The following is a 26,726-nucleotide window of genomic DNA, read 5'->3' as shown; positions in this document are numbered from 1 at the left end:
TGATGCTCGTTTAGTAAAAGGAGACGTGTTTTTCAGTCAGAAAATAATCAAGGTAAAATGTAATGATACGTGTCCATTTTCTGAATTAAAAAAAAAAAAAAAAAGAATTTCAGAATTTCCCAGAGTATCCAATAATTGACTTTATTTATTATCATTCAAGTATTTGGTATTATACAGTACATTACTGCAGTAAAATGAGGTATACAATAATTATTACAAAGATGTATATTTTAAATGTACAAAGATATCAATTAAAAAAAATGTCATTCAAGACATGATAATATGTTAACATTTTTCAAATTGTGATATATATTTGATGTATACAAACCAAGAAACAACAGACAGAGAACAAGGTATTATTACTCCATTATTTGGGATTATTACAAAACACAAAATGTGGTATGTAAAGTAATTAGCATTATTACAAAGATAAACCTGGAAATTTACAATGATATCAAGTACAAAATGTTTCATTCAAGTTTTGATTTCAAGTGTGTGTATTGTGTGTGTGTGTGTGTGTGTATATATATATATATATATATATATATATATATATATATACATACAGTTAAAGTCAGAAGTTTACATACACCTTATACATTTCCAGCCTTATACATTATACATTTAAACTCAGTTTTTCACATTTCCTGACATTTAATCGTAGAAAACATTCCCTGTCTTAGGTCAGTTAGGATCACTACTTTATTTTAAGAATGTGAAATATCAGAATAATAGTAGAGAGAATGATTTATTTCAGCTTTTATTTCTTTCGTCACATTTCCAGTGGGTCAGAAGTTTACATGCACTCTGTTAGTATTTGGCAGCATTGTCTTTAAATTGCTTAACTTGGGTCAAATGTTTTGGGTAGTCTTCCACAAGCTTCTCACAATAAGTTGCTGGAATTTTGGCCCATTCCTCCAGACAGAACTGGTGTAACTGAGTCAGGTTTGTAGGCCTCCTTGCTCGCACACGCTTTTTCAGTTCTACCCACAAATTTTCTATTGGATTGAGGTCAGGGCTTTGTGATGGCCACTCAAATACCTTGACTTTGTTGTCCTTAAACCATTTTGCCACAACTTTGGAGGTATGCTTGGTGTTATTGTCCATTTGGAAGACCCATTTGCGACCGAGCTTTAACTTCCTGGCTGATGTCTTGAGATTTTCCTTCAATATATCCACATAATTTTCCTTCCTCATGATGCCATCTATTTTGTGAAGTGCACCAGTCCCTCCTGCAGCAAAGCACCCCCACAACATGATGCTGCCACCCCCATGCTTCACAGTTGGGATGGTGTTCTTCGGCTTGCAAGACTCACCCTTTTTCCTCCAAACATAACAATGATCATTATGGCCAAACAGTTCAATTTTTGTTTCATCAGACCAGAGAAAAATTCTCCAAAAAGTAAGATCTTTGTCCCCATGTGCACTTGCAAACTGTAGTCTGGCTTTTTTATAGTGTTTTTGGAGCAGTGGCTTCTTCCCTTCTGAGCAGCCTTTTGGGTTATGTCAATATAGGACTCGTTTTACTGTGGATATAGATACTTGTCTACCTGTTTCCTCCAGCATCTTCACAAGGTCCTTTGCTGTTGTTCTGGGATTGATTTGCACTTTTCGCACCAAACTACGTTCATCTCTAGGAGACAGAATGCGTCTCCTTCTTGAGCGGTATGATGGCTGCGTGGTCCCATGATGTTTATACTTGAGTACTATTGTCTGTACAGATGAACATGGTACCTTCAGGTATTTGGAAATTGCTCCCAAAGATGAACCAGATTTGTGGAGGTCCACATTTTTTTTCTGAGGTCTTGGCTGATGTCTTTTGATTTTTCCCATGATGTCAAGCAAAGAGGCACTGAGTTTGAAGATAGGGCTTAAAATACATCCACAGGTACACCTCCAATTCAGTACACCTCCTATCAGAAGCTAATTGGCTAATTGCCTAAAGGCTTGACATCATTTTCTGGAATTTTCCAAGCTGGTTAAAGGCACAGTTAACTTAGTGTATGTAAACTTCTGACCCACTGGAATTGTGATATAGTCAATAAAAAGTGAATCAATCTGTCTGTAAACAATTGTTGGAATTACTTTTAATATCTTTGGAGTGCTTAAAAAATGAGTTTTAATAACTTCAACCTAAGTGTATGTAAACTTCTGACTTCAACTGTATATATAAAATCTAAGGATTGTCATTTTCATACTTTGGAAGAAATTAGTACATAAACACACAGACAGAGAAAGATTAGTGGTTTGTGATGTGGACAAATCAGAGAAGCCAACAGTAAGAACCGGAATTCTGTTTACGGATCTGACCAGGTTGCCGTGGAAACGTCACTGACTGTCCTGCAGGAAAAAATGAAAACAGCTTCAAGTATAAACCAATGAATTTATTTCAGAAACACTTAAATCATTCTTTTAAATCATATGGGTCTTTCATCACACCCATAAGAAATACTTAACATATAATGTTCCTGAACTAAGTATGCTGTTAACTATAACTGTAACTAGATTTATATATATATATACAGGTGCATCTCAATAAATTAGAATGTCGTGGAAAAGTTCATTTATTTCAGTAATTCAACTCAAATTGTGAAACTCGTGTATTAAATAAATTCAGTGCACACAGACTGAAGTAGTTTAAGTCTTTGGTTCTTTTAATTGTGATGATTTTGGCTCACATTTAACAAAAACCCACCAATTCACTATCTCAAAAAATTAGAATACATCATAAGACCAATAAAAAAAACATTTTTAGTGAATTGTTGGCCTTCTGGAAAGTATGTTCATTTACTGTATATGTACTCAATACTTAGTAGGGGCTCCTTTTGCTTTAATTACTGCCTCAATTCGGCGTGGCATGGAGGTGATCAGTTTGTGGCACTGCCGAGGTGGTATGGAAGCCCAGGTTTCTTTGACAGTGGCCTTCAGCTCATCTGCATTTTTTGGTCTCTTGTTTCTCATTTTCCTCTTGACAATACCCCATAGATTCTCTATGGGGTTCAGGTCTGGTGAGTTTGCTGGCCAGTCAAGCACACCAACACCATGGTCATTTAACCAACTTTTGGTGCTTTTGGCAGTGTGTACAGGTGCCAAATCCTGCTGGAAAATGAAATCAGCATCTTTAAAAAGCTGGTCAGCAGAAGGAAGCATGAAGTGCTCCAAAATTTCTTGGTAAACGGGTGCAGTGACTTTGGTTTTCAAAAAACACAATGGACCAACACAAGCAGATGACATTGCACCCCAAATCATCACAGACTGTGGAAACTTAACACTGGACTTCAAGCAACTTGGGCTATGAGCTTCTCCACCCTTCCTCCAGACTCTAGGACTTTGGTTTCCAAATGAAATACAAAACTTGCTCTCATCTGAAAAGAGGACTTTGGACCACTGGGCAACAGTCCAGTTCTTCTTCTCCTTAGCCCAGGTAAGACGCCTCTGACATTGTCTGTGGTTCAGGAGTGGCTTAACAAGAGGAATACGACAACTGTAGCCAAATTCCTTGACACGTCTGTGTGTGGTGGCTCTTGATGCCTTGACCCCAGCCTCAGTCCATTCCTTGTGAAGTTCACCCAAATTCTTGAATCGATTTTGCTTGACAATCATAAGGCTGCGGTTCTCTCGGTTGGTTGTGCATCTTTTTCTTCCACACTTTTTCCTTCCACTCAACTTTCTGTTAACATGCTTGGATACAGCACTCTGTGAACAGCCAGCTTCTTTGGCAATGAATGTTTGTGGCTTACCCTCCTTGTGAAGGGTGTCAATGATTGTCTTCTGGACAACTGTCAGATCAGCAGTCTTCCCCATGACTGTGTAGCCTAGTGAACCAAACTGAGAGACCATTTTGAAGGCTTAGGAAACCTTTGCAGGTGTTTTGAGTTGATTAGCTGATTGGCATGTCACTATATTCTAATTTTTTGAGATAGTGAATTGGTGGGTTTTTGTTAAATGTGAGCCAAAATCATCACAATTAAAAGAACCAAAGACTTAAACTACTTCAGTCTGTGTGCATTGAATTTCTTTAATACAAGAGTTTCACAATTTGAGCTGAATTACTGAAATAAATGAACTTTTCCACGACATTCTAATTTATTGAGATGCACCTGTATATATATACACACAGTATCTCACATAAATGAGTACACCCCTCACATTTTAGTAAATATTTTATCTTTTCATGTGACAACACTGAAGAAATGACACTTTGCTACAATGTAAAGTAGTGAGTGTACAGCTTGTATAACAGTGTAAATTTGCTGTCCCCTCAAAATAACTCAACACACAGCCATTAATGTCTAAACCGCTGGCAACAAAAATGAGTACACCCCTAAGTGAAAATGTCCAAATTGGGCCCAAAGTGTCAATATTTTGTGTGGCCACCATTATTTTCCAGCACTGCCTTAACCCTCTTGGGCATGGAGATCACCAGAGCTTCACAGGTTGCCACTGGAGTCCTCTTCCACTCCTCCATGACGACATCACGGAGCTGGTGGATGTTAGAGACCTTACGCTCCTCCACCTTCCATTTGAGGATGCCCCACAGATGCTCAATAGGGTTTAGGTCTGGAGACATGCTTGGCCAGTCCATCACCTTTACCCTCAGCTTCTTTAGCAAGGTAGTTGTCGTCTTGGAGGTGTGTTTGGGGTCGTTATCATGTTGGAATACTGCCCTGCGGCCCAGTCTCCAAAGGGAGGGGATCATGCTCTGCTTCAGTATGTCACAGTACATGTTGGCATTCATGGTTCCCTTAATGAACTGTAGCTCCCCAGTGCCGGCAGCACTCATGCAGCCCCAGACCATGACACTCCCACCACCATGCTTGACTGTAGGCAAGACACACTTGTCTTTGTGCTCCTCACCTGGTTGCCGCCACACACGCTTGACACCATCTGAACCAAATAAATTTATCTTGGTCTCATCAGACCATAGGACATGGTTCCAGTAATCCATGTCCTTAGTCTGCTTGTCTTCAGCAAACTGTTTGTGGGCTTTCTTGTGCATCATCTTTAGAAGAGGCTTCCTTCTGGGACGACAGCCATGCAGACCAATTTGATGTAGTGCGCGGCGTATGGTCTGAGCACTGACAGGCTGACCCCCCACCCCTTCAACCTCTGCAGCAATGCTGGCAGCACTCATACGTCTATTTCCCAAAGACAACCTCTGGATATGACGCTGAGCACGTGCACTCAACTTCTTTGGTCGACCATGGCAAGGCCTGTTCTGAGTGGAACCTGTCCTGTTAAACCGCTGTATGGTCTTGGCCACCGTGCTGCAGCTCAGTTTCAGGGTCTTGACAATCTTCTTATAGCCTAGGCCATCTTTATGTAGAGCAACAATTCTTTTTTTCAGATCCTCAGAGAGTTCTTTGCCATGAGGTGCCATGTTGAACTTCCAGTGACCAGTATGAGAAAGTGAGAGCGATAACACCAAATTTAACACACCTGCTCCCCATTCACACCTGAGACCTTGTAACACTAACGAATCACATGACACCGGGGAGGGAAAATGGCTAATTGTGCCCAATTTGGTCATTTTCTCTTAGGGGTGTACTCACTTTTGTTGCCAGCAGTTTAGACATTAATGGCTGTGTGTTGAGTTATTTTGAGGGGACAGCAAATTTACACTGTTATACAAGCTGTACACTCACTACTTTACATTGTAGCAAAGTGTCATTTCTTCAGTGTTGTCACATGAAAAGACATAATAAAATATTTACTAAAATGTGAGGGGTGTACTCACTTCTGTGAGATACTGTATATATATATATATATATATATATATATATATATATATATATATATATATATATATATATATATCACACACACACATACATACAACCCCAATTCCAAAAAAAGTTGGGACAGTATGAAAAATGCTAATAAAACTAAAAGTAGTGATTTGTAAATGATATGCACCCTTTGCTAAATTGAAAGCACCACAACTACACATTATATGATGTTTTACCTTGTGAATTTCATTGTTTTTTTGAAAATGTACAGTAATTTCAAATCAGATGATTGCAACACAATCCAATAAAGTTGAGACGGGCAATTTAAGACTAATAACAATTTGACGAGTTAAAATAACAAGGTGTTGTGAAACAGGAGATGTTAAACAGGTGAGGCAATCGTGTCATAGTATATAAGGAGCCTCCAAAAACAACCTAGTCCTTCAAGAGCAAAGATCATTCGAGACTTGTCAATTTGCCAACAAATGCTTCAGCAAATAATCCAGCACTTTGAGAACAATGTTCCCCAAAGACAAATTGTAAGGATTTTGTCCATTTCACGCTCTACACTGCACAATATAGTTAAAAGACACAAGGAATATGGTCAAATCTCTTTGTGTAAAGGGCAAGGCCAAAAACCACTTCTGAATGCGTATGATCTCTGATCCCTCAGACGTCACTGTCTTAAAACAGCATTCATCTGTAATAAATATCATGAACATGGGTTTGGGATTACTTTAGTAAACCTTTGTTAGTCAACACTACTCACTGCTGCATCCACAGATGCAAGTTAAGACTTTAATATGTAAAGGAGAAGCCATACATCAACACTGTCCAGAAGCGCTGCCGACTTCTCTGGGCTCGGTCTCATCTTAGATGGAAAGTAGAACAGTGGAACCATGTTTTTTGGTCCGAAGAGTCCACATTTCAAATAGTTTTTGAAAAACACAGTCATTGTGTTCTCCATGCCAAAGAGGAAAAGGACCATCCAAGCTGACAGAGAAGATTAATGAGTTAGAGACATGCATCCGACAAAGAGAAGCCGGTAGATACCGTTTCGGATGCGGATAGTACAGTGAGTAACACACCCACTTTGGTTCCGGCTGAAGAGCCCCCGCAGCAGGGCGAGTAGGTGACGTCTCATCGGCATACTCACTCAGCAAAGCGACACCACTCTCCCGTTCCTGTTAGGGTTCCAATCGATTCTTCCCACTCAGTGATGCACCCACTGAGCATCATGTTGAAAGAGCCTCAATAATTGGTGATTCTTTTGTTAGGAATGTGGAAATAGAGACTCCAGCCACTATTGTTAAATGCATTTCAGGTGCCAGAGCGTCTGACTTCAGATCAAATTTACAAGTGCTGGCTAATGCTAAACGTAAATTTTCTGAAATTGTTATTCATGTCGGCACTAATGATGTCCGGCTTCACCAGTCGGAGATCACTAGAGATAATGTTGAAGAGGTGTGTGAACTTGCAAAAACGATGTCAGACACTGCAATATACTCTGGCCCCCTCCCTGCTTGTCGTGGTGACAAGGTTTATAGTAGATTAGTGTCACTGAATGGCTGGATGTCTGAGCGGTGTCCGGAGAATAGCATAGGATTTATAGACAATTGGAAGAGTTTTTGGGGTAGACCTGGCCTGCTAAAGAGAGACACACTTCATCCCTCCAGGAAAGGTGCTGCTCTCCTCTCTAGTAATTTGGCTCATAGTCTTAATAATGATAGTATTTGACTAAATGGGGCCCAGGTCAGGAAGCAGATGTCACACAGGTCACATAAACTACAACACATAGAGACTGTATCACCTAGATATCACATAGAGACTGTGTCTGTTCCCCGAACAAACAAACACAAAATTCTCACTAAATCATTTAGAAAAAAAAAGGTCAAACTTGAAAAAAACAAAAACTTTGAAGATAAACATCAAATAAAGGTAGGGCTACTAAACATTAGATCTCTTTCTACTAAAGCACATATTTGTAAATTAAATTATTACAGATCATAGTTTGAATGTGATCTGACTAAAACCTGGCTTAAACCGGATTAATATATTAGTTTAAATGAATCTACTCCCACAGGTTATTGTTATAAACATGAGCCTCGTCTGAAGGATCGAGGAGGAGGTGTTACAGTGAAGTTTTTGGTGTTACTCAGAGGAGTAACACCAAAGTCTTTTGAACTAATAATGCTTAATATGACACTGTCAGGTACAATTAAACCATCTCTGTCATCTTTTGCGCTTGCTACAGTGTATAGATCACCCCGGGCCGTACTCAGATTTCCTTGGTGAATTTGCAAATTTTCTATCAGATCTAGTAGTTAATGTAGATAGAGCTTTAATTGTTGGTGACTTCAGCATTCCCACAGATAATTAAAATGACACATTGGGATTAGCATTTATCGATATTCTCAACTCTCTTGGAGTCAAAATGTGACAGGACCAACTCATCCCCATAATCATACGCTAGATTTAATTCTGTCATTTGGAGTTGATGTTGATACTATAGAAATTCTACCGCAGAGCGATGACATCTCAGATCATTACCTTGTCTCTTGTTTGCTGCGATCAGCTAATGTCACTCAATCTACACCACACTGTTGTTCAGGTAGAACAGTTCTTTCGACCACTAAAGATAGCTTCACTAATAATCTTCCAGAATTGTCTCACATACTCAGTAAGCCAAAAAGTCTAGAAGAACTTGATGTAATAACAAAGTATAAATAAAGTCTTCTCTAGCACTCTTGATAGTGTTGCCCCCCTTCAATTACAAAAAATGAAAGAAAAAAGCCTTGCACTGTGGTACAATGATCACACTCATGCTCTCAAGAGAGCAGCTCGGAAAATGGCGCACAAGTGGAAGAATACAAAATTAGAGGTATTTCGCGGTGCATGGAAGGATAGTGTCTGTAGCTACAGACAGGCAATAAAAGCTGCCAGGTCAGCATTATCTCAGAAAATAACCACAACAATTCTAGGTGTTTATTCAGTACTGTGGCTAAACTGGTTAGGAATGAAGCATCGACTGAACCAGATATTCCATTGCAGCACAATCGTAATAACTTAATGAATTTCGTTACTGATAAAATTGAAATAATCAGAAATAAAATTGAAACTATGCAATCAACTGTCACAGCACCTCAGAAAACAGTGTCTCATAATTTTCCCCACGAGCAACTTCAATCCTTCGCTGTTATAGGTCATGAAGAGCTAACAAAACTTATCAAAAAATCAAAAGCCACAACATGTATGTTAGATCCAATACCAACCAAGCTCTTAAAAGGGGTATCCCTGTAATCTCAGAACCTCTTCTTAATATTATTAACTCCTAGCTATCCTTAGGACATGTCCCAAGAAACTTAAAAATGGCAGTTATCAAACCGCTTATTAAGAAGCCACAGCTTGATCCTGGAGAACTGGCTAATTACAGACCGATTTCAAATCTCCCATTTATGTTGAAAATACTTGAAAAGGTAGTGTTCTCCCAACTATGTTCATATGGTATATATGAAGAATTTCAGTCAGGATTTAGGCCTCATCACAGTACAGAAACTGCACTTATCAGAGTTACAAATGACTTGCTCTTATCATCTGATCGTGGCTGCATTTCTCTTTTAGTGCTTTTATATCTATATAGAGTGCTGCCTTCGACACGACAGATCATGACATCCTCTTGAATAGGCTTGAGAATTATGTTGGCATTAGTGGACTTGCATTAGCATGGTTTAGGTCCTATTTATCAGACCGCTACCACTTTGTCTATGTAAACAAGGAATTCTCAAATCAAACAAAAGTTAAGTATGGAGTGCCACAGGGATCAGTTTTACACAAGGTAAAACATCATATAATGTGTAGTTGTAGTGCTTTCAATATAGCAACGGGTGAATATAATTTACAAATCACTCCTTTTTGTTTTTATTAGCATTTTTCATTCTGTCCCAACTTTTTCTGAATTGGGGTTGTGTATATATATATATATATATATATATATATATATTTATGTATACATATATATTACCGGTCAAAAGTTTTAAAACACTTACACATTCTTTATTATAATTTTTTTTTTTTTCACATTTTAGAATAATAGTAAAGCCATCAAAACTATGGAATAACATAAATGGAACTATGGGAATTACGTTGTGACTGAAGATGCTAAAATATAACACAGTTTTGATTTATTTTGGATTTTGTTTAAAGTAGTCACCCTTTGCCTAGAATTTGCAGACATCAAACTCTTGACATTTTCTCAACCAACTTCTTGAGGTACCACCCTGGGATGCTTTTTAAACAGTATTGAAGGAGTTCCCATCAATGTTGGGCACTTATTGGCTGCTTTTCTTTATTATTTGGTCCAAGTCATCAATTTCAAAAAAAAAATTTTAATTACATTTTAGTTTTATAATGAAATACATTAATATGGTGGCACAATTATATTTTTGTCTACAAAACTAATTTCAAACATTTAAGCATACGCCTTCAGATCAAAAGATTTTTAAGATCATGAGAAACATTTCAGTCAAGTGTTTCAAAACGTTTGACCGGTAGTATATATATATATATATATATATATATATATATATATATATATATATATATATATACAGCATATATAGCCCATGCAAAAGTCACTGCCTCAATGCTAGGGTGTTGCATTAGAAGTTTGTTCAAATCCCTAATAAATATGAGCAATAGTAATAGTGATGTTTGGCTTGGCACTTGGTTTAATTTATTTTAGTTCACTGTTGTTTATAATGTATTTATAACCTGGAATAAGTGGGATTGTGGTTCCAGTGTTTAGGACAACTTCCAGAGCATACGGTTCCTTACTCCCAGAATCCTCTGCTGGCTTCCTTACCATGACGCTCACTTCCTCGCCTTTTATTAACCAATCCATCTTATTGCCAAGGTAACTCACACCTTTTACATTGAGTGCATCAACTTCCCGTGGCAGCAATGGAGCAAAGGCAAGGCCCTCCTTCTGCACTCTAAACACAGGTAAAAAATAAAACATAAAATACCAACAAGTCTACTGTAAATATTACATTGTGTTGTCTCCAGGTGTGATACGATAAAGTGACTAGCGCTAAAGTGTCTCTTCCAGGTTAATCTGAGAATTCTAACCCTAAACAGGCACAATCACAACAAGTGTTAGCCACGCCCACAGAAAAATAATGTTGGTCCAAAATTCCAGTTCCATTCCGAACACAGCCAACAGAGCGCAACAGTGCCCTCCCACTTTTTCAGCCGTCTTGTTTCCAGAAGTATTTTCTCCATTCATTTCATCCATAGACTTTTAGTAAAATCCTTCATGAAAGAGTTGTGAGCCATGAACCAAACCAACCAGCTCCGAGGAGAATCACAACATCATGGACTTTGTTTTGAGGCAAAAAAGTATTTGAAAATCAGACACAAAGACAAAGGTACAAGACTGTGTACTTACCGTCTTTAATGAGAGCACAAACTACAATCCCATAAAGCACTGCGAATGATGACATTAAATAAAAAAACAATGGGAATATATAAAACTGGGATAAAACTAGGTTGTTGATTAAAACTATAGAAACAATATATTTAAGGTGAAATAACACGGATGGATGGCTTCAGCGGAAGCATATACCATCGATGAACAACCTTGTAGCTCACGGTAGGTCTGTCTTTAAAGTTTTATAAGTTATCGTTGAAAATCATTTAGTCTACGGGATAAATGAATGGGATTTTTACTTCCGGAACCAGACTGTTGCGCTCTATTCCTACTGTTTTACTTAACATTCTTTAAAAAATTAGGCAGTATACAGTATTTACTGCGCAATATTCAGTAAGTAGTTAGGTAGGATTCCATTCCGAACAAGAAAAAGCGAGAATCACCTAAAGCCAGTGTAACCAAAGAGCACTGCCTGCAGAAAACCGCCCATACCAGTGAGGAAGTTTACACAACCAGAACCATCAGATGACTCACTCCATACCTGAACATAGAGAGAATAATAAACATGCATAAAAGTAATACTAGACAACTAGATAGGTAAAGTTTGTCGAGACAAACTTAAATGCTGGCTTGACAAAGAAGTTTGATGGTTATAGAGACATTACAGTAAAACAACAGCCAGCTAGCTAACTAGATATAGAGTCAGACAGAATGTCACAAAGATAGTCAGATAAACAGTCAGACAGACAGATAGATAGACAGATAGAAAGAGAGAGACTTAAAGTAGATTAAAAGCCTTGTGTGGGTTTGTTTGACATTTGGCCCATTTGAACATTCAGCCAATAGCCGCTTTTCCACCATCGGGCTGAATAGTTCTCATCACAAAACTGTACCATTCCATGCCGATCCGGGCCAGTTGGCACGTTTACAGTTTCTTTTTCCACTGTGGTGCAATGAAATCAGGAGAATGTACGTAACAGTGTAACGGCGTGAAAGGTAAACATCGGAGCGTGCGCGCTATGGAGGATGATCGCATGTTTCAGTTTTTAGGACTACTTTTTTCCCCTGGTTTTACTATGCTAACAAACAGCAAAAACACAGACCAGAAAGTAAAGAGAAAAAGGCGAGAGGTTTACCGTCATTTGCTGAGGGCTTGTGTTTGCCACCTGACATGAAAATGCAGAAAGGTAGCTATAAGTTCCCAGATTAGCTAAAAAGTATATTTATTAACAAAATATTATTAAAGAATTATATGAAAATAGTATATGAGAATATATTGATGTATTTTGAGTTTAAATGAGCTAGTAATCCACTTCCCTGACGGAAAAGGCATTAAGAAAAATAAATGTAGGCTACAATACTAGTTAAACCATAATAAAACCATGACGTATGGTTAGCTAACCGTGCCAAGAATTCCGGGCCGAAAACAGTTTATAATCGTGCCGTGCCAAACCGTGCTCCAGTGGAAATGCTACTGTAACCATTCCGTGCCGTGCTCAGAACCGTTCGGGGCGATGGTGGAAAAGCGGCAAATGTAAATCTATGGGATTTTTCCCATTTTTCAATGTCCACTTTGCAAAACAACGTAAGTCTTATCAGTAAGAAAAGACACAGCACACTATTCCAGAACAGTCTGAAGGTCTGTACCAAATTTGGTGGATGTAGCTTGGAAGCTCTAGGAGGAGCAACAGTTGATAATTTTGGTCTTTGTCAAGCCAACATAATAAATGTTTGAAGTTTAATTCAGCAACTGCACCCAGTTATGATCTCAGTAATAAATATGGTTATTATGCAGTTGTATGTAAATATTTCAGACTTTTAACTATCTCATTTAGAAGATGTTAAAAATCAAGTTTGAAATCGCTTTCGGTTCGTTCTGAAAATGGAAGGTCTAATTCTGGATTGCATTGTGAGATACAGTATCTCACTTACTGTGCAGTGATTGTATACTGCACATTTTGGCAAATGTAGTATACAGTTTCATCTGGGTAATCCATGCATACAGAAAATCTGCATACTGTGCACAGTATATATACTGCAGAAATAATATGAGTACTTTGCTATTACCTGGAAAGGCTTCTGGATATTTTTGAAGCATTTTTGCAGAAGCTGTTGTGCTTTTTCAGTCTCACCAAGTTCAAGCCAACCCACAGCAAACATGCCCTACACAAACACACACAAACACAGTATAGTGCATGAAAAATCCAGATTAAGAAAAACTTGGCAGGAAAACTTTTTTTTTTTTTTTTTTAAAGAATTAAAAAAATAAAAAATAAAACAGAATAAAACTAAAATAAAAAAAAATGACTTCCAATAATAATCATTAAAACAGAGTGTGGTATTCACATCTGGTCCGTGAGCCAAGTTTAAAGGTCTGGTCTGGTGTGGTGTGTGAATTACCCAGGTCATGGCAGGACCAAGGGGATTTGTGACGGCCTCATAGATTTCCAGATCATTCCGTCTGACCTCTGAGGTCATGGGAATGCCAAGAGGGTATCCGAGCAACACTGTGTCCGCTTGCTTGACTTTAGTTCCTGTGAAATTTACAACAAATCTGTAAAAACAGCATTCACAGTGACAGTATTCAACACTAACACCTTTAAGTTTATCCAAAACCAAAATATTCATCAATTCATAATACAGATTTTATTATTTTTGAGCTGTGGCTGACATGTGCTTGTTTAGACATACAGTATAACATGAGGGCAACTCACCCTGCATGTAGCCGTCAAACTCTGGGTGATATTGCAGTTTTGGGTCAAATGGAATTTTGATCTTGTCAGAAACTTCCTGCCACTCGGGAGGAGCGGGCTGTGCTAAAAGGCTGGCCAACTCCAAAGCAAACCGCAGACTAAATATTAGAAAGAAAAAAAAAAGGGGTTTGTTTACATCCCTAACCCTAAGTATGAGCAATAGTAATAGTGATGCTTGCTTTGCACACCTGCGTTGGGCAACAGCATTTGTGAACACTGAGTTGTCAACAGTGAAGTAGTACTCATCAGGAGGTATCACCCCTAACACCCAAACAAAGACACAAGACCTCACAAAAAATCCATTACAAACAAGCACTGGCAAAGTTTGCACTGGTTCTCATGCAGCATTTCAATTACTTCAAACAAGTAAAAAAATTCAGTCATGATATCAATTTGTAAGACAACCTAAAAAGCTAATTCGCCCTCATGACCCATGGGAATTTCAGGTGGGTTTGTAGAATAGCAGTTTTCCGTGCGCACATTACACTTCAGCACAGTTACACCGCATTTTTTGAAGTATAGAACAGTACAATAGAACAGTAAGTTCTGCAGAACAGTAATTTATGTTTTTTTTTTTTTCTTTTGGCATGCTCAATTCCCAATGCGCTCTAGGTCCTCATGGTGGCGTAGTGACTCGCCTCAATCCGGGTGACGGAGGGCAAATCTTATCACGTGGCTTATCTGCGCATTACCGCGGAGACCTAGCGCGTGTGGAGGCTTCCACGCACAACTCACCACGTGCCCCACCGAGAGCAAGAACCACATTATAACGATCACGAGGAGGTTAACCCAGCGTAACTCTACCCACCCTAGCAGCCGGGTTGCTTAGGAACCTGACTGGAGTCACTCAGCACACCCTGGATTCGAACTAGCGTCTTTACTTGCTACCCAGGCCCTCCTCAGTAATTGATGTTTTCAAATCTGTGGGCGTTTTCAAACTGGGATGGGCTTCTAAACTATCCAATGAAAGTAGTTAATCTCAGTGTAGAAATCAGTGGGAGTTTCCAAACCAATTTGGAATGCCCAATTCCCAATGCGCTCAAAGTCCTCATGGTGGCGTAGTGACTTGCCTCAAACTGGGTGGCGGAGGACGAATCTCAGTTGCCTCCGCATCTGAAACCGTCAACCCGCGCATCACATGGCTTGTTGAGCGCATTACCGCGGAGATATAGCACGTGTGGAAGCTTCACCCATTCCACCACGGCATCCACACACAACTCACCACGCACCCCACCGAGAGCGAACCACATTATAGCGATCAAGAGGAGGTTACCCCATGTGACTGCCACATGTGACCCCATGTGACTGCTCCCTAGCAACCAGGCCAATTTGGTTGCTTAGAAGACCTTGCTGGAGTCACTCGGCACGCCCTGGGATTCGAACTAGCGAACTCCAGGGGTGGTAGCCAGCGTCTTTACCACTGAGCTACCAAGGCCCCCTAGGATGAGCGTTTCTAAACTAACCAATGAAAGTAGGGAATTGTAGATTGGGAAAAGCCCATTTTTGTTCTGCAGAGATATAAGTCTCCATATTTTCGCTTAAAAGCCTTAAAGACCCAGTTACACTTTGTTTTTCTGCATTCCGGATCGGATCGCATTGCCTTTCAAAGTATACCCTTTGACCGCGAGCAAATATGAACGCGTGCGCCGATGATGCGCACAGACAAGGAATGCCAGTGTGTCCTGCAGACTGTTCTGATGACGAAATTTGCGTCATGCATATTGTACGCGGAGCGATCAGCAATGCGGACAACTGAAGTATACTGTGGCCTTAATTTTTCTAGACATACATACAGTCCACCTCTTTGCACATTGTCGCCGCACGCAGCTAGCGTTGACTGTGCTGAAAGAGTATCACAAAGCAGTCGTAGTGCACATCAGTCAAACACGTCCGTAGTAGCTCGTGGTCAAAAGAGTGTACTTTGACAGACTGAGTGCTCTTATGTGCGCGAGACTGAATAGAACGTGGAAAATGTGAAAAAAAAAGTGTAGCCTAGACTTTAAAAATTCTATAGGGCTATAACAAGCTAATTCTCGACAAACTGACCAGGGCTGCGTTTCCCAAAAGCATCATAAGTCTAAGTAGATTGTAGAAACCATTGGCGCCAATGGTCTCCATGATCAACTTAAGCTTGCGATGCTTTTGGGAAACGCAGCCCAGCTCGATTACTTAAAAAATAATTTTTCTCAAATAAAAATTTAAAAAGTAACATGTTATACTTTGACTCATTACTCCTAAAAAGTATATGCATGCATTGCTTTACAAAGCTCAGCATGTTGTAAATCTCCATTTCTAGTTAGTTGCATGACTGATTATGTCATTTTGTTTACCTTTCATGTGATACTGCTGGTCGGTAGGGTCCCAAGTTACCCGGGAAACCCAGTAGTCAGCCACTCCCCACACCACCTCGCTGCCTCGACCTTCCTTAAACATTTCAAGGTCCTACATGAGGGCCGAAAAACAAAACATGTTTTGCTAAAGTGTTCAATGTGCTGTTGTGGTAAAAGTGTGTGTGTAGTATGTGTTCAGTACCTGTGTGAGGTAAAAGTACTGTTCGAATGCGAAAACCACATCTCCATTGATGTGAATCTCTTGCTCTGCATAAATGTCCACTGGACACACGTCTTGGCCCGTTACTGCACTTTCCCAAGCAAACTTCAACCCCTGATAAAACAGTAGCTTTGAGGACCACTCCACCAGGTAGAAAAACTTTTTCTCAATACCGGTACCTTCATAATTTAACAGATTTCTTGTTTAAAGGGATACTTCACATAAAAATTAAACTTCTATCATAATGTACTCACCATCATGTTGTTCCAAACCCATTTAACTTTCTTTCTCCCGTGGAACACAGGAGATGCTTTAATGAGTATTGCAGGTCGTCTTTTCAAGACAATGGCAGTGGATAGTGCCTCACTTTAAAGCTTAAAAAGGACCCAAATGATTCATAAAAGTAGTCCATGTGACTTGTGCATCATATTCCAAGCCTTCTGAAGACATATGATAGGTTTTGGTGAAAAACAACCCGAAATACAAGTAATTTTTTCAATTAAAATCTTTACGTTCGTTGTGTGTTTTTGAGCGCTATGTATGAGAGAAGCTTGTTCACAGTTGCAATTGTAATTAACATGTTACTTTCCTTAAAATGTTACAGTATAGTATAATAAGTAACTTTTTTAGGATTAATGCAATAATGTAATGTGTTGCTTTTAACATTAAAAGTAAGTGTTCACGCAAGAGCTCGATTTTTTTCACACAAAACAATAGGTTTTTGCATGAACACATGAGCTACTGTGAATTAGCTTCTCTCATAACGCCCATGAACGTTCAGCAGACGCCACGATTTTCACTGAAAAATCCTTCCGAAGAATTGGAATATGACGCACGACTCACATTTGATACTTTTATGATACCTTTGGGTTACTTTATAAATTTTAAAGTGTGATACTATCTACTGCCCTTGTATTAAAAAGATGGACCACAATATTTATTAAAAAAAATCTCCTTTTGTGTTCCGCATAAGAAAGAAAGTCATATGGGTTTTGAACAACATTAGGATGATTTTTCATTCTTGAGTGACCTGTTCTTTCAATCAAATAATTACCGTTTATGTTGTAATATCAGTGTATATAAAGCTACAGGAAGAACACCCACTGTACCTTGAAGCCCATCTGTTGGGCATTTGCTTGGGCACCCTCTATTGTTTTTACACGGTATTCTAGTACCGCCTTTGCCAGACTGGGATAAAACAGTGCAATACCAGGATACATCCATGTGTCCTATGGGGGAGCCAGAGAGCCAGCGTTAATCTTACACCACACCAATGTAAAACTGCCAAAAGTTAAAGGGATAGTTCACCCAAAAATGAAAAGTCTCTCATCATTTACTCACACTCATGCCATCCCAGATGTGTACAACTTTTTCTGCTGAACTCAAATGAAGATTTTTAGAAGAATATCTAAACTCTGTAGGTCCAAACAATGCAAGAGAATGGTGGCCAGAACTTTGAAGCTCCAAAAAGCACATAAAGACAGCATAAACTTAATCTATATCTTCAGAAGCGGTAAGATCGGTGTGTGTGAGAAACAGATCAATATTTTTCAATAACAAGTTCTTTTTTACTATAAATTCTCCTCCTTGCCCAGTACATGGTAATATGCATGAAGAATTTGAAACAAAAACAAAAGAAAAATGTGGAAGTGAAAGTGGAGATTTATAGTTAAAAAGGACTTAAATAATTATCTGTTTCTCACCCACACTTTTCATAAGGCTTATGAAGACATGGATTAAACCACTGGAGTCATATGGATTACTTTTATGCTGCCTTTATGTGATTTTTGGAGCTTAAACTTTCTGGTCCCCATTCTCTTGCATTGTATGGACCTACAGAGCTGAGATATTCTTCTAAAAATCTTCATTTGGGTTCAGCAGAAGAAAGTCATACACATCTGGGATGGCATGAGGGTGAATAAATGATGAGAGAATATTTGTTTTTGGGTATACTCTCCCTTTAAGACATTTTTATTAGTGCTGTCAGTTGATTACAATTTTTAATCGCAAATTTTTTTGTAGTTAATCGCAATTAATTGCAGATTTTAAAAGTCATTATATATACTTCTTTTCTTGCCAACATTCATTTATTTCCATTTTAGGAAAGAATACAAAACAATATGTAGCAATATAATGCTTTATTAACATTTTCCAAACAAAGCCTTCCACAGTATAATGATAGAAATGCACTAAAATATCACCAATTCAATTAACATTAAACATTTCCCAAAGTTTTTAAGTGGGAGTTTGACTAAATGAAAGAACTAGTCCTCACATATAGGTTGCATATTCATTGCAATGGGCATTAAATCTCTTAAACTCTCATCCTTCACAATATTAATCTGCCAGTAGACTAAGGCTATCTGCTTTGTTACAGCAATCGTGAAGCTGCATTCATGATTCGTATCAGAGCGTCAACGCCAGCGCCGAGCGCCGCTTTGAACTCACCATGAAAAGTGTTTGCAAACAAACACACAAAGGCTGGAAAATACTTGATTTCTATCAAACGTCCCATTTGGGCTTGTTTCTATCATAAGAGAGGGCGTAACAGTCAACTAGCGTGTTACAACAGTACCGCCCATAGAATGCTTATGGGACCACCGTGTTATGCTGTTTTATGCTAAGCTTTTAGTCTCATCTGGGTAGAAAGGCTCTGGCACTGTGGCGTGTGCATCAGTGTAATGACTCCGGGCGGACACATTACAAAGGTTCCGCCCTTCACACCAGTGCTTATGTTATATTAATGATAAATGCATTAATCGTGATTAAGAAAAATTAACATGTTAAACTTTTTTAATTAATCGCATGCGTTAACGTGTTAATTCTGACAGCTCTCATTTTTATACAAAATTGAACTAAAATTGGCAAAATAACAATTTTATTTCCAAGATGATAACTGGATGCCACTCACATGCAATTTTTTTTTTTTATCACGGAATACTGCCTATTGTTTCACTTACTTTTATTACTCCAAGAATAGTAAGTAGTATATAGTGCATACTCTGCAGTAAATATATATTCAGTAAATAAATAGTAATTTAACGTTCCAATATAAACATAGCCCATGTATTTCCTATTGAAATGGTTGGGCAGGACATAATGAAGCACTCATCCCTTTTTTTTAAATAACTGATGCAACAGCAATTACAGGTACACTATGTTTGATTTTTCATAAGAAATTAACTAAATACCATTTTTGAGCCACTACATGAAAAAAATTCTGTGTTCAAAACCACATTCTTGCCTTACCACAAGTAACTACAGTAAGCTTACAATAATTATTTTACATTCAGATCTGTCAGGTTCGATTTGGCGGGAAATTTCAGACTGCCGTCACTCGTCCTTGCATGTTTACGTCATGTCTGTAAACAAAGAAAACAATGTCCGGGTGCAGATATGCGACTTACTTGCTCGGACAACATCTTTTTCGGACATACGCAATTATGAGTATAAAACCTCAAACCATCAGTTTCATCTACGCAGAAGAGCACTGCCGAAGCACAACTGACATAAAAAAAACAATGTTCTTCCACGAGTAACTCGCAATTTTTATTTTCAACCACAGATGTCGATAGAGAGCCCTGAATTCTGTAGTGTACCTTTAATGTTACATTCCATAAAAAGTTATTATTAGTTAGTATTAAGTACTTTTATTTAGGAGTAATGCAATAATGTAACATGTTTGCTTTAAAAGTAACGTTTCCCAACACTGTACCTACTGCCTTGTGTTAAACTTACCTGGTCCCAGAACACATGCCCGTGGTAATCCTCTTCTTTGCTCCCAGTTGACAAGCCCCCAGGACTAACCCCCCCAAAAGGACTAGTTGCTTCACTTGAAGATGGGAATGCACTGAGAAGATAAAACATGCAGCCAATCAGAGCACGATTCAGGGTTTCTGGTCCCACCACCTCAATGCTGCTCCCCATCCAAAGCTCCGCCCAGCTTCTCAGGTGGGAGGGGCGTAAGTCACCAGTAACAATAAGCTCCAAACCAGTATCAAAATATGATTGGGCATTCTCGCTGGTGTTGGCCACAGCAACCAGGAAAACCCAACTGGATTGGCTCTGGTCGGGAGGGTGTGTAAGAGAAGATGCGATGGGCGTCCAGATCAGGTGCACAAATGGACGGATTCCTCCAGGGATTTCGGAAGACAAGGTCTGTCCAAATATGTGCCTGAAAGGAATAAAGTGTCACCTGATGGATTTGACAGGAATAAAAGTGAGAGGTTGGGACACTTGAGATTCCATTTTGGATCAAATCCAGTTATGGTACAAAATGTATTAAATAATCTTGAAAATAATGTTTGTTACATGTAGCGATGGACCGATATACAGTATATACTGTATATATTTTTAAGATTATCACCATAATTAACAGATCAACAAAATTGTTTCCTCCCTACGGAGCCCCTTAGAGGACAGAGCAGGAATTTTTTTCTGAAATAGTTTTGCTTTCCCTCGCAATAGTTTGCATTCACTCGCAATAAGTTTTGCATGCCCTCGCAATAAATTTGCCATGGTTTTACTACAGTAACCATATTTTAACCTTGATATTCGTAGTAAAACCTACGGAGCCCCTTAGAGGACAGGGCGGTCGTTTTTTTCTAAAATATTTTTGCATGCCTTCGCAATAATTTTTTGCGTACCCTCGCAATTGTTTTTTGCGCTCCCTCGCAATCGTTTTTTGCGCTCCCTCGCAATCGTTTTTTGCGCTCCCTCGCAATAGTTTTTTGCGTTCCCTCGCAATGAGTTTTGCGTTCACTCGCAATAGTTTTTTGCGTTCCCTCGCAATGAGTTTTGCGTTCACTCGCAATAGTTTTTTGCGTTCCCTCGCAATGAGTTTTGCGTTCACTCGCAATAGTTTTTTGCATTCACTCGCAATGAGTTTTGCGTTCTCTCGCAACAGTTTTTTGCGCTCACTCACAATAGTTTTTTGCATTCACTTGCAATAAGTTTTGCATTCCCTTGCAATAAATTTGCCATAGTTTTACTACAGTAACCATATTTTAACCTTGATATTCGTAGTGAAATCATAGTGATAATACAGGAAAACAAAAATCATAATTTTGTGGCTATCATGGTTTTATTGTGCAAATACCATAATTTAACTATGGTTTTACTATAGTAATATTGTGGTACCATTTAAAAATAAGGTTACATTTGTTAAAATTAGTAAACATCAATAGTTAACTTGAACTATCAATGAACAATACTTTTACAGCATTTATTAATCTTGGTTAATGTTAATTTCAACTTATGATTTTTTAAATCAAAAGTTGTATACGTTAACAGTCTACAATATTATTAGCACTTTATTATAAGGTTACATTTGTAAACATTAGTTTATTGTATTTATTTTTTTATCCCTTTTCTCCCAATTTGGAATGCCCAATTCCCACTACTTAGTAGGTCCTCGTGGTGGCGTGGTTACTCACCTCAATCCGGGTGGCGGAGGACAAGTCTCAGTTGCCTCTGCTTCTGAGACCGTCAATCCGCGCATCTTATCACGTGACTCGTTGTGCATGACACCGCGGAGACTCACAGCATGTGGAGACTCATGCTACTCTCCATGACCACAAGGAGGTTACCCCATGTCACTCTGCGCGCCCTGGATTCGAACTCGTGACTCCAGGGGTGGTAGTCAGCGTCAATACTGGCTGAGCTACCCAGGACCCCATTGGTAAACATTAGTAAATGAATTAGCTATTTTAGCTATCATTAACTAACAATTAACAAAATATTTTTTACAGTATTTATTAATCTTTGTTAATGTTAGTTAATAAAAAATAAAAAATCATTTTTTATGTTAGTTCAAAGTGCGTTAATTAATGTGAACATATACTTACACATTTTTTAAATCAAAAGTTGTGTATGTTGAAATTAACATTAACCAAGATTAATAAATGCTGTAAACGTATTATTGATTGTTAGCTCATGTTAGCTAATGTTGCTAACTAATGTAAAAATGAAACCTTATTTTAAGGTGTTACCACAATATTACTATAGTAAAACCATGATACCCACAAAATTATGATTTTTATTACAATAATTTTTGTTTTCCTGTATTATCACTATGGTTTCACTACGAATATCATGGTTAAAATACAGTATGATTACTGTAGTAAAAACATGGTAAATTTATTGCAAAGGAACGCAAAACTACTGGGATGGCACGCAAAACTTATTGCGAGGGGTCGCAGACTATTTCCGAAACAAAATTCCCATTTATTACAAGTCAAAAGTTTGCACACACTTATAAAAATAGTAATCTCATTTGTAATAGCAATCTCAGTTATTTATTCCATTAATTGTGCAGCCCTAGGAAAAGCAGCTTACAAGTGTCCAGCATACATTTGAACTTTTTCAATACTGTTTAAAAAGCCACTGAAAAATCCCATATCGGTCGACCACTAGTTTCCTACTATTTCAGCCATCTTTCAATAGCCCAAATTAATTAGTTTAATTAGTGGATGAATGGCCTGCAACAATATTAAATTAGATTTGTCAAATTATTAACAGGAGCTGAAGATGTACCTTCCTCCCTTGTAGTCTGGTGCATTCTGGAAAGTGATGTCATCACTCTGGGGGTTGAAAAAACTCTCTAGCTGAATCGTGATTGGTTCAGCACTCAACACCAAACGCTTGAGGAAAACTTCCATGACTAGAATATTTGAGTGCTGCCGGTGAGCGTACAAAACCTGAGAAATCTCAACATGTGGAGTGACTATGGTATGAGAGAATATACCTGATACAAAGAGAGAAAGAGAGGATATATCAACTTTATATCAAGGAATCAACTTTCCTTGATCTTTTGAGATAAAAGTGCTTATGCACTATTCAAACGCTAATAAGATGTTGTTATGGAACCAAACAGCAAACCCGCAGCCAGAGTGTGAACAGATGAAAGCGCTGTTGCTCATTTCACATGCGAAGGGGGCATTTCATACAGTGGCCACAAAACGTTCATGAAAAAACTAATTATTTGGCAAAAACCTTACTTACATTATAATTCTATTTTTTTACAAAAAAAAATTAATGATGCTAACCTGAGCGCATATCTAACTTGTACATGTGTTGTCCTACTTCCTCTGTCTTCATTTGAACCGCCAGTGGACAAGGAATGTTGGCACGGTGACAGGCCCCGCCCTCCCCATTATAAACCCCGCCCATATGCATAACTCTATTAAACACACTCCATCCCAGCAGGCCGTTGGTGAGCGGTGGCATGAAGCGAGGGTCAGAGGGTAGCGTGTCAGAGGTGAAGATGTATAGGTCAACCGGGTCAGAGGTCATTCTTGGGGAATTCCACCTTCTGCCAAAAGTAAACATAGAAAGTTTGAAAAAAAATTTTTAAGATGGCTTACTCCAGATATAAAGTGTAAACAACATGCAGGAAGTTATTTTGTTGTCATATGATGACAAAAAAAAAACTTGTATAATAATTTTACATTTTCATGACATGGCAAGGTTAGGTCTTTGTCAGATGATACACACAAAAAGACAAAATACTGAACAATAACAACAACAACAAAAAAGAGATAAATTGCATTACAGCACTCTTGCACCATTTTCTTCATGCAAAATATAATTTCGTATTTTTCCCCTTTTAATTTCAGGATCTGGACATGTTTTCCTGAGATTCACCCTTATTGACTCTTGTTGTAGGTCTCATTTAAGCTTTTGATAGCTCAGTGTAACTTTGACCATCATAAACACAGCAACAACAATTTAAAACTGTTTACTAGATATCAGAAATCTCTCAACACTACTTATTGACTTTAAATGAATAAAACAGCACATTTAATACAAAAACAAAAAAAGTTTGGTTTGTGACAAAACGCAAGTACTTACTGATGTATGAAACTTTTATCTGCAGAAAAGTTGCCACTGCTGATCTAAGATATGTGGAAGAGGCGGAGACATAGTCAGATGACTCCAATTGGGCGGGGCTTGCTGTCTGTGGTCTGAATAAATGTATTTTATTTATATTTTTTTTTACTGTGTATTTCAATTCAATGGCTGTTAAACTTTGTCAGTGACATTATTAAATAGCAAATAATTTTCCAGACCGCTGCTGCAGCAGGGCGTAAATTTCACGTGATACTTGATATTTTTCTCAGCGCTGGTAGGATGGACCAATCACAGTCGAATGTGATTACTGGGAAAGATTTGGCCCGATTATTGAGTAGATTTATAGCGGTCGCCTCAGACAAGATAAAGATATTTCCTTTGAGTTAATAGCACTTCTTACAGAAATGTAAGCGTTATATTGATATAAAATGCCATTTTAGCTAAACATTTACTCAGTTTTGTGGGAAGATATTGTCATATTTAAGCATACTTTATATACACTATCCAGCCCCTAGATGACGCCAAACCCTGTTCAGTTTTCCTTTTGGCATCATGCCGGAGTTTGGGGCTCCAGACCATGGGAAAAGAGCAGCATGCCTTTATAAGGCCTCAATCCATCCGCTCCACATTTCCTCAGACTTTTCCTCTCCACCCTCCCTTCCTCTCTTTCTCCCTCTCTCTCAGGCTAGAGGGATATTTACAGCAAGACTGGCTGTGCGTACCTTATTAGGAGCTGTCCTTGTTGTCAGTGTATATGTAGATGAGACAAACAGATGAGAGGATGGGGGATGAGGGGTGGCATTTATTCTCAAGGGGTCATTCAGTTTTTTGCCAAAGGTAACTATAGGCGAAAGTCTGATCTATGTTATATGCTTAGCAATCTGCCCAGAGTTCATTCAAAACTGGCTTTAAAGGTGAAATATGTATTCTTAATGTACTTTAGCTAATCTCGGTTTAATACACAGAGTCAAGTCAGTCATTTATAGGTTGATTTCTCTTAAAACTGTAAACACTACTGCTTGTTTGAGCATCTTCACCAGCCAGACACAGCCTCAACCAATAGCAAGAGTTTTGGGCGGGACTATACATTCCTTCAACCAATGGAATATAGGGGGAGTGTTCTGGAAATCTGTTTGAAAACAGTAATTACTTTGCAATTCCATTTGGTGCCACTAGTGATGCTGAAATTACCTTGCCATAAACTTTCTCTCACCTTCATATTCTCACCATTAATCTTCCATCTTTTAGTTTTTTCCTACTCTGACCTTCTTAACAAGGTGTCAATCAAGAATTAAGACACCACATGAATAAGTGGCCATTTGCACTCCAGAAGGTCTTGTTTTACTGTAACTTCCTCTCTCGCTGTGGGAATGTTGGATCCGTTATTCCAGCTGTTCTTCTGCTGTTTCTGTTGATGAGGGACATCTGGTAGGCAGATGCACACAGGCAGTAGGGAAAACTGATGAGTGATGAGAAAGAAACAGGCAGACAGGCTGTTTCTCAAAACATAGCATTTATGGAAGGCGGCCCAAAAATGCTGAATCACACATTCAAATGTGCCTGTGATGTCTCGAATTGGTGAATCGAGCATTTGAAAGGGTCTATGATGCCTTAAAGCTATGAATTGAATGTTTAAATCAAATATTTGAACGCAATTAGGATGCCCAAAACGGCTGAATCGAACGTTCGAATCAAACATTCGAATGTCATGTTAATGCACTCTAATGTGGCCATTTTGCCCAAAAATACTAATTGGAATGCTCTTCTAAAATATTAGAACATGGCTATGATGGCCAAAACTGTAGAACTGAGTGTTCAAATCAAATGTTTGCACATGCCTATTATGCCGAAAATGGTGAATCAAACATTTGAATCAAACATTCGTCAGCTGTAAGTCAATTACAGGTTAATTTCCCTTAAAATTTTAAACATTGGTGCTTGTTTGAGCATCCTGACCAGCCAGACACAGCAACATTGGCTCAACCAATAGCATGAGTCTATCTGAGTCTATCTTGTTTTTTGCAATTCCCTTTTGGTGCCACTAGTGGCGCATAAATTACTTCGCCGTGAACTTTGCATAATTGCTATGATGGTCAAAAATGCAGAATTGCATGTTTAAATCAAATGTTCCCACATGCCTATTATGCCGAAAAATGGTGAATCCAAAATTTGATTCAAACATTCGAAGCCCCACCGAGCCAAAAAATACTGAAACAAACATTTGAATCAAATATTCAAACATGCCTGATGCCTAAAAAGACTGAATCGAACATTTGAAACAAATATTCTAATGCAATCATGATGCCAAAACAAGACTGAATCAAATGTTCAAATACAATTATGACGCCCAAAAATGCCGTTTTAAAACGTTCAAATTAAACACGCCTATGATGCTCCAAATTCGAACATGCTTAA

The 26,726-nt window shown here is 38.4% G+C and overlaps 1 protein-coding gene across 6 annotated transcripts; it reads right to left on the bottom strand.

Annotated features, from left to right (window-relative positions):
* Positions 1-491: 491 nt before the first annotated feature.
* On the bottom strand, positions 492-24,345 carry pgghg (protein-glucosylgalactosylhydroxylysine glucosidase). Of its 6 annotated transcripts, none has more exons than XM_051689407.1 (14): positions 24,312-24,345; positions 23,507-23,772; positions 22,995-23,205; positions 20,199-20,634; positions 17,570-17,689; positions 16,443-16,574; positions 16,241-16,352; positions 14,099-14,171; positions 13,872-14,008; positions 13,558-13,691; positions 13,225-13,320; positions 11,601-11,698; positions 10,500-10,720; positions 492-2,340 (listed from the first exon to the last, which is right to left on the bottom strand). In XM_051689407.1, the coding sequence occupies exons 2-14, from the start codon at positions 23,751-23,753 to the stop codon at positions 2,264-2,266; spliced, it is 2,094 nt and encodes a 697-aa protein (XP_051545367.1). In that variant the 5' UTR covers positions 23,754-23,772; positions 24,312-24,345; the 3' UTR covers positions 492-2,263. The 6 variants fall into 6 exon arrangements, with proteins under 6 accessions (XP_051545367.1, XP_051545366.1, XP_051545368.1 ...); XM_051689406.1 differs by lacking the exon at positions 24,312-24,345 and adding an exon at positions 23,909-24,220; XM_051689408.1 differs by lacking the exon at positions 24,312-24,345 and having other exon boundaries at positions 10,591-10,720; positions 23,507-23,793.
* Positions 24,346-26,726: the final 2,381 nt, after the last annotated feature.

Source organism: Myxocyprinus asiaticus, chromosome 46 (genome assembly GCF_019703515.2).
Source record: "Myxocyprinus asiaticus isolate MX2 ecotype Aquarium Trade chromosome 46, UBuf_Myxa_2, whole genome shotgun sequence".
In the NCBI taxonomy this organism is placed as follows: domain Eukaryota; kingdom Metazoa; phylum Chordata; class Actinopteri; order Cypriniformes; family Catostomidae; genus Myxocyprinus; species Myxocyprinus asiaticus.
Note: the sequence above shows the minus strand (reverse complement) of the source record. Positions and strands in the feature narration are given on the sequence as shown.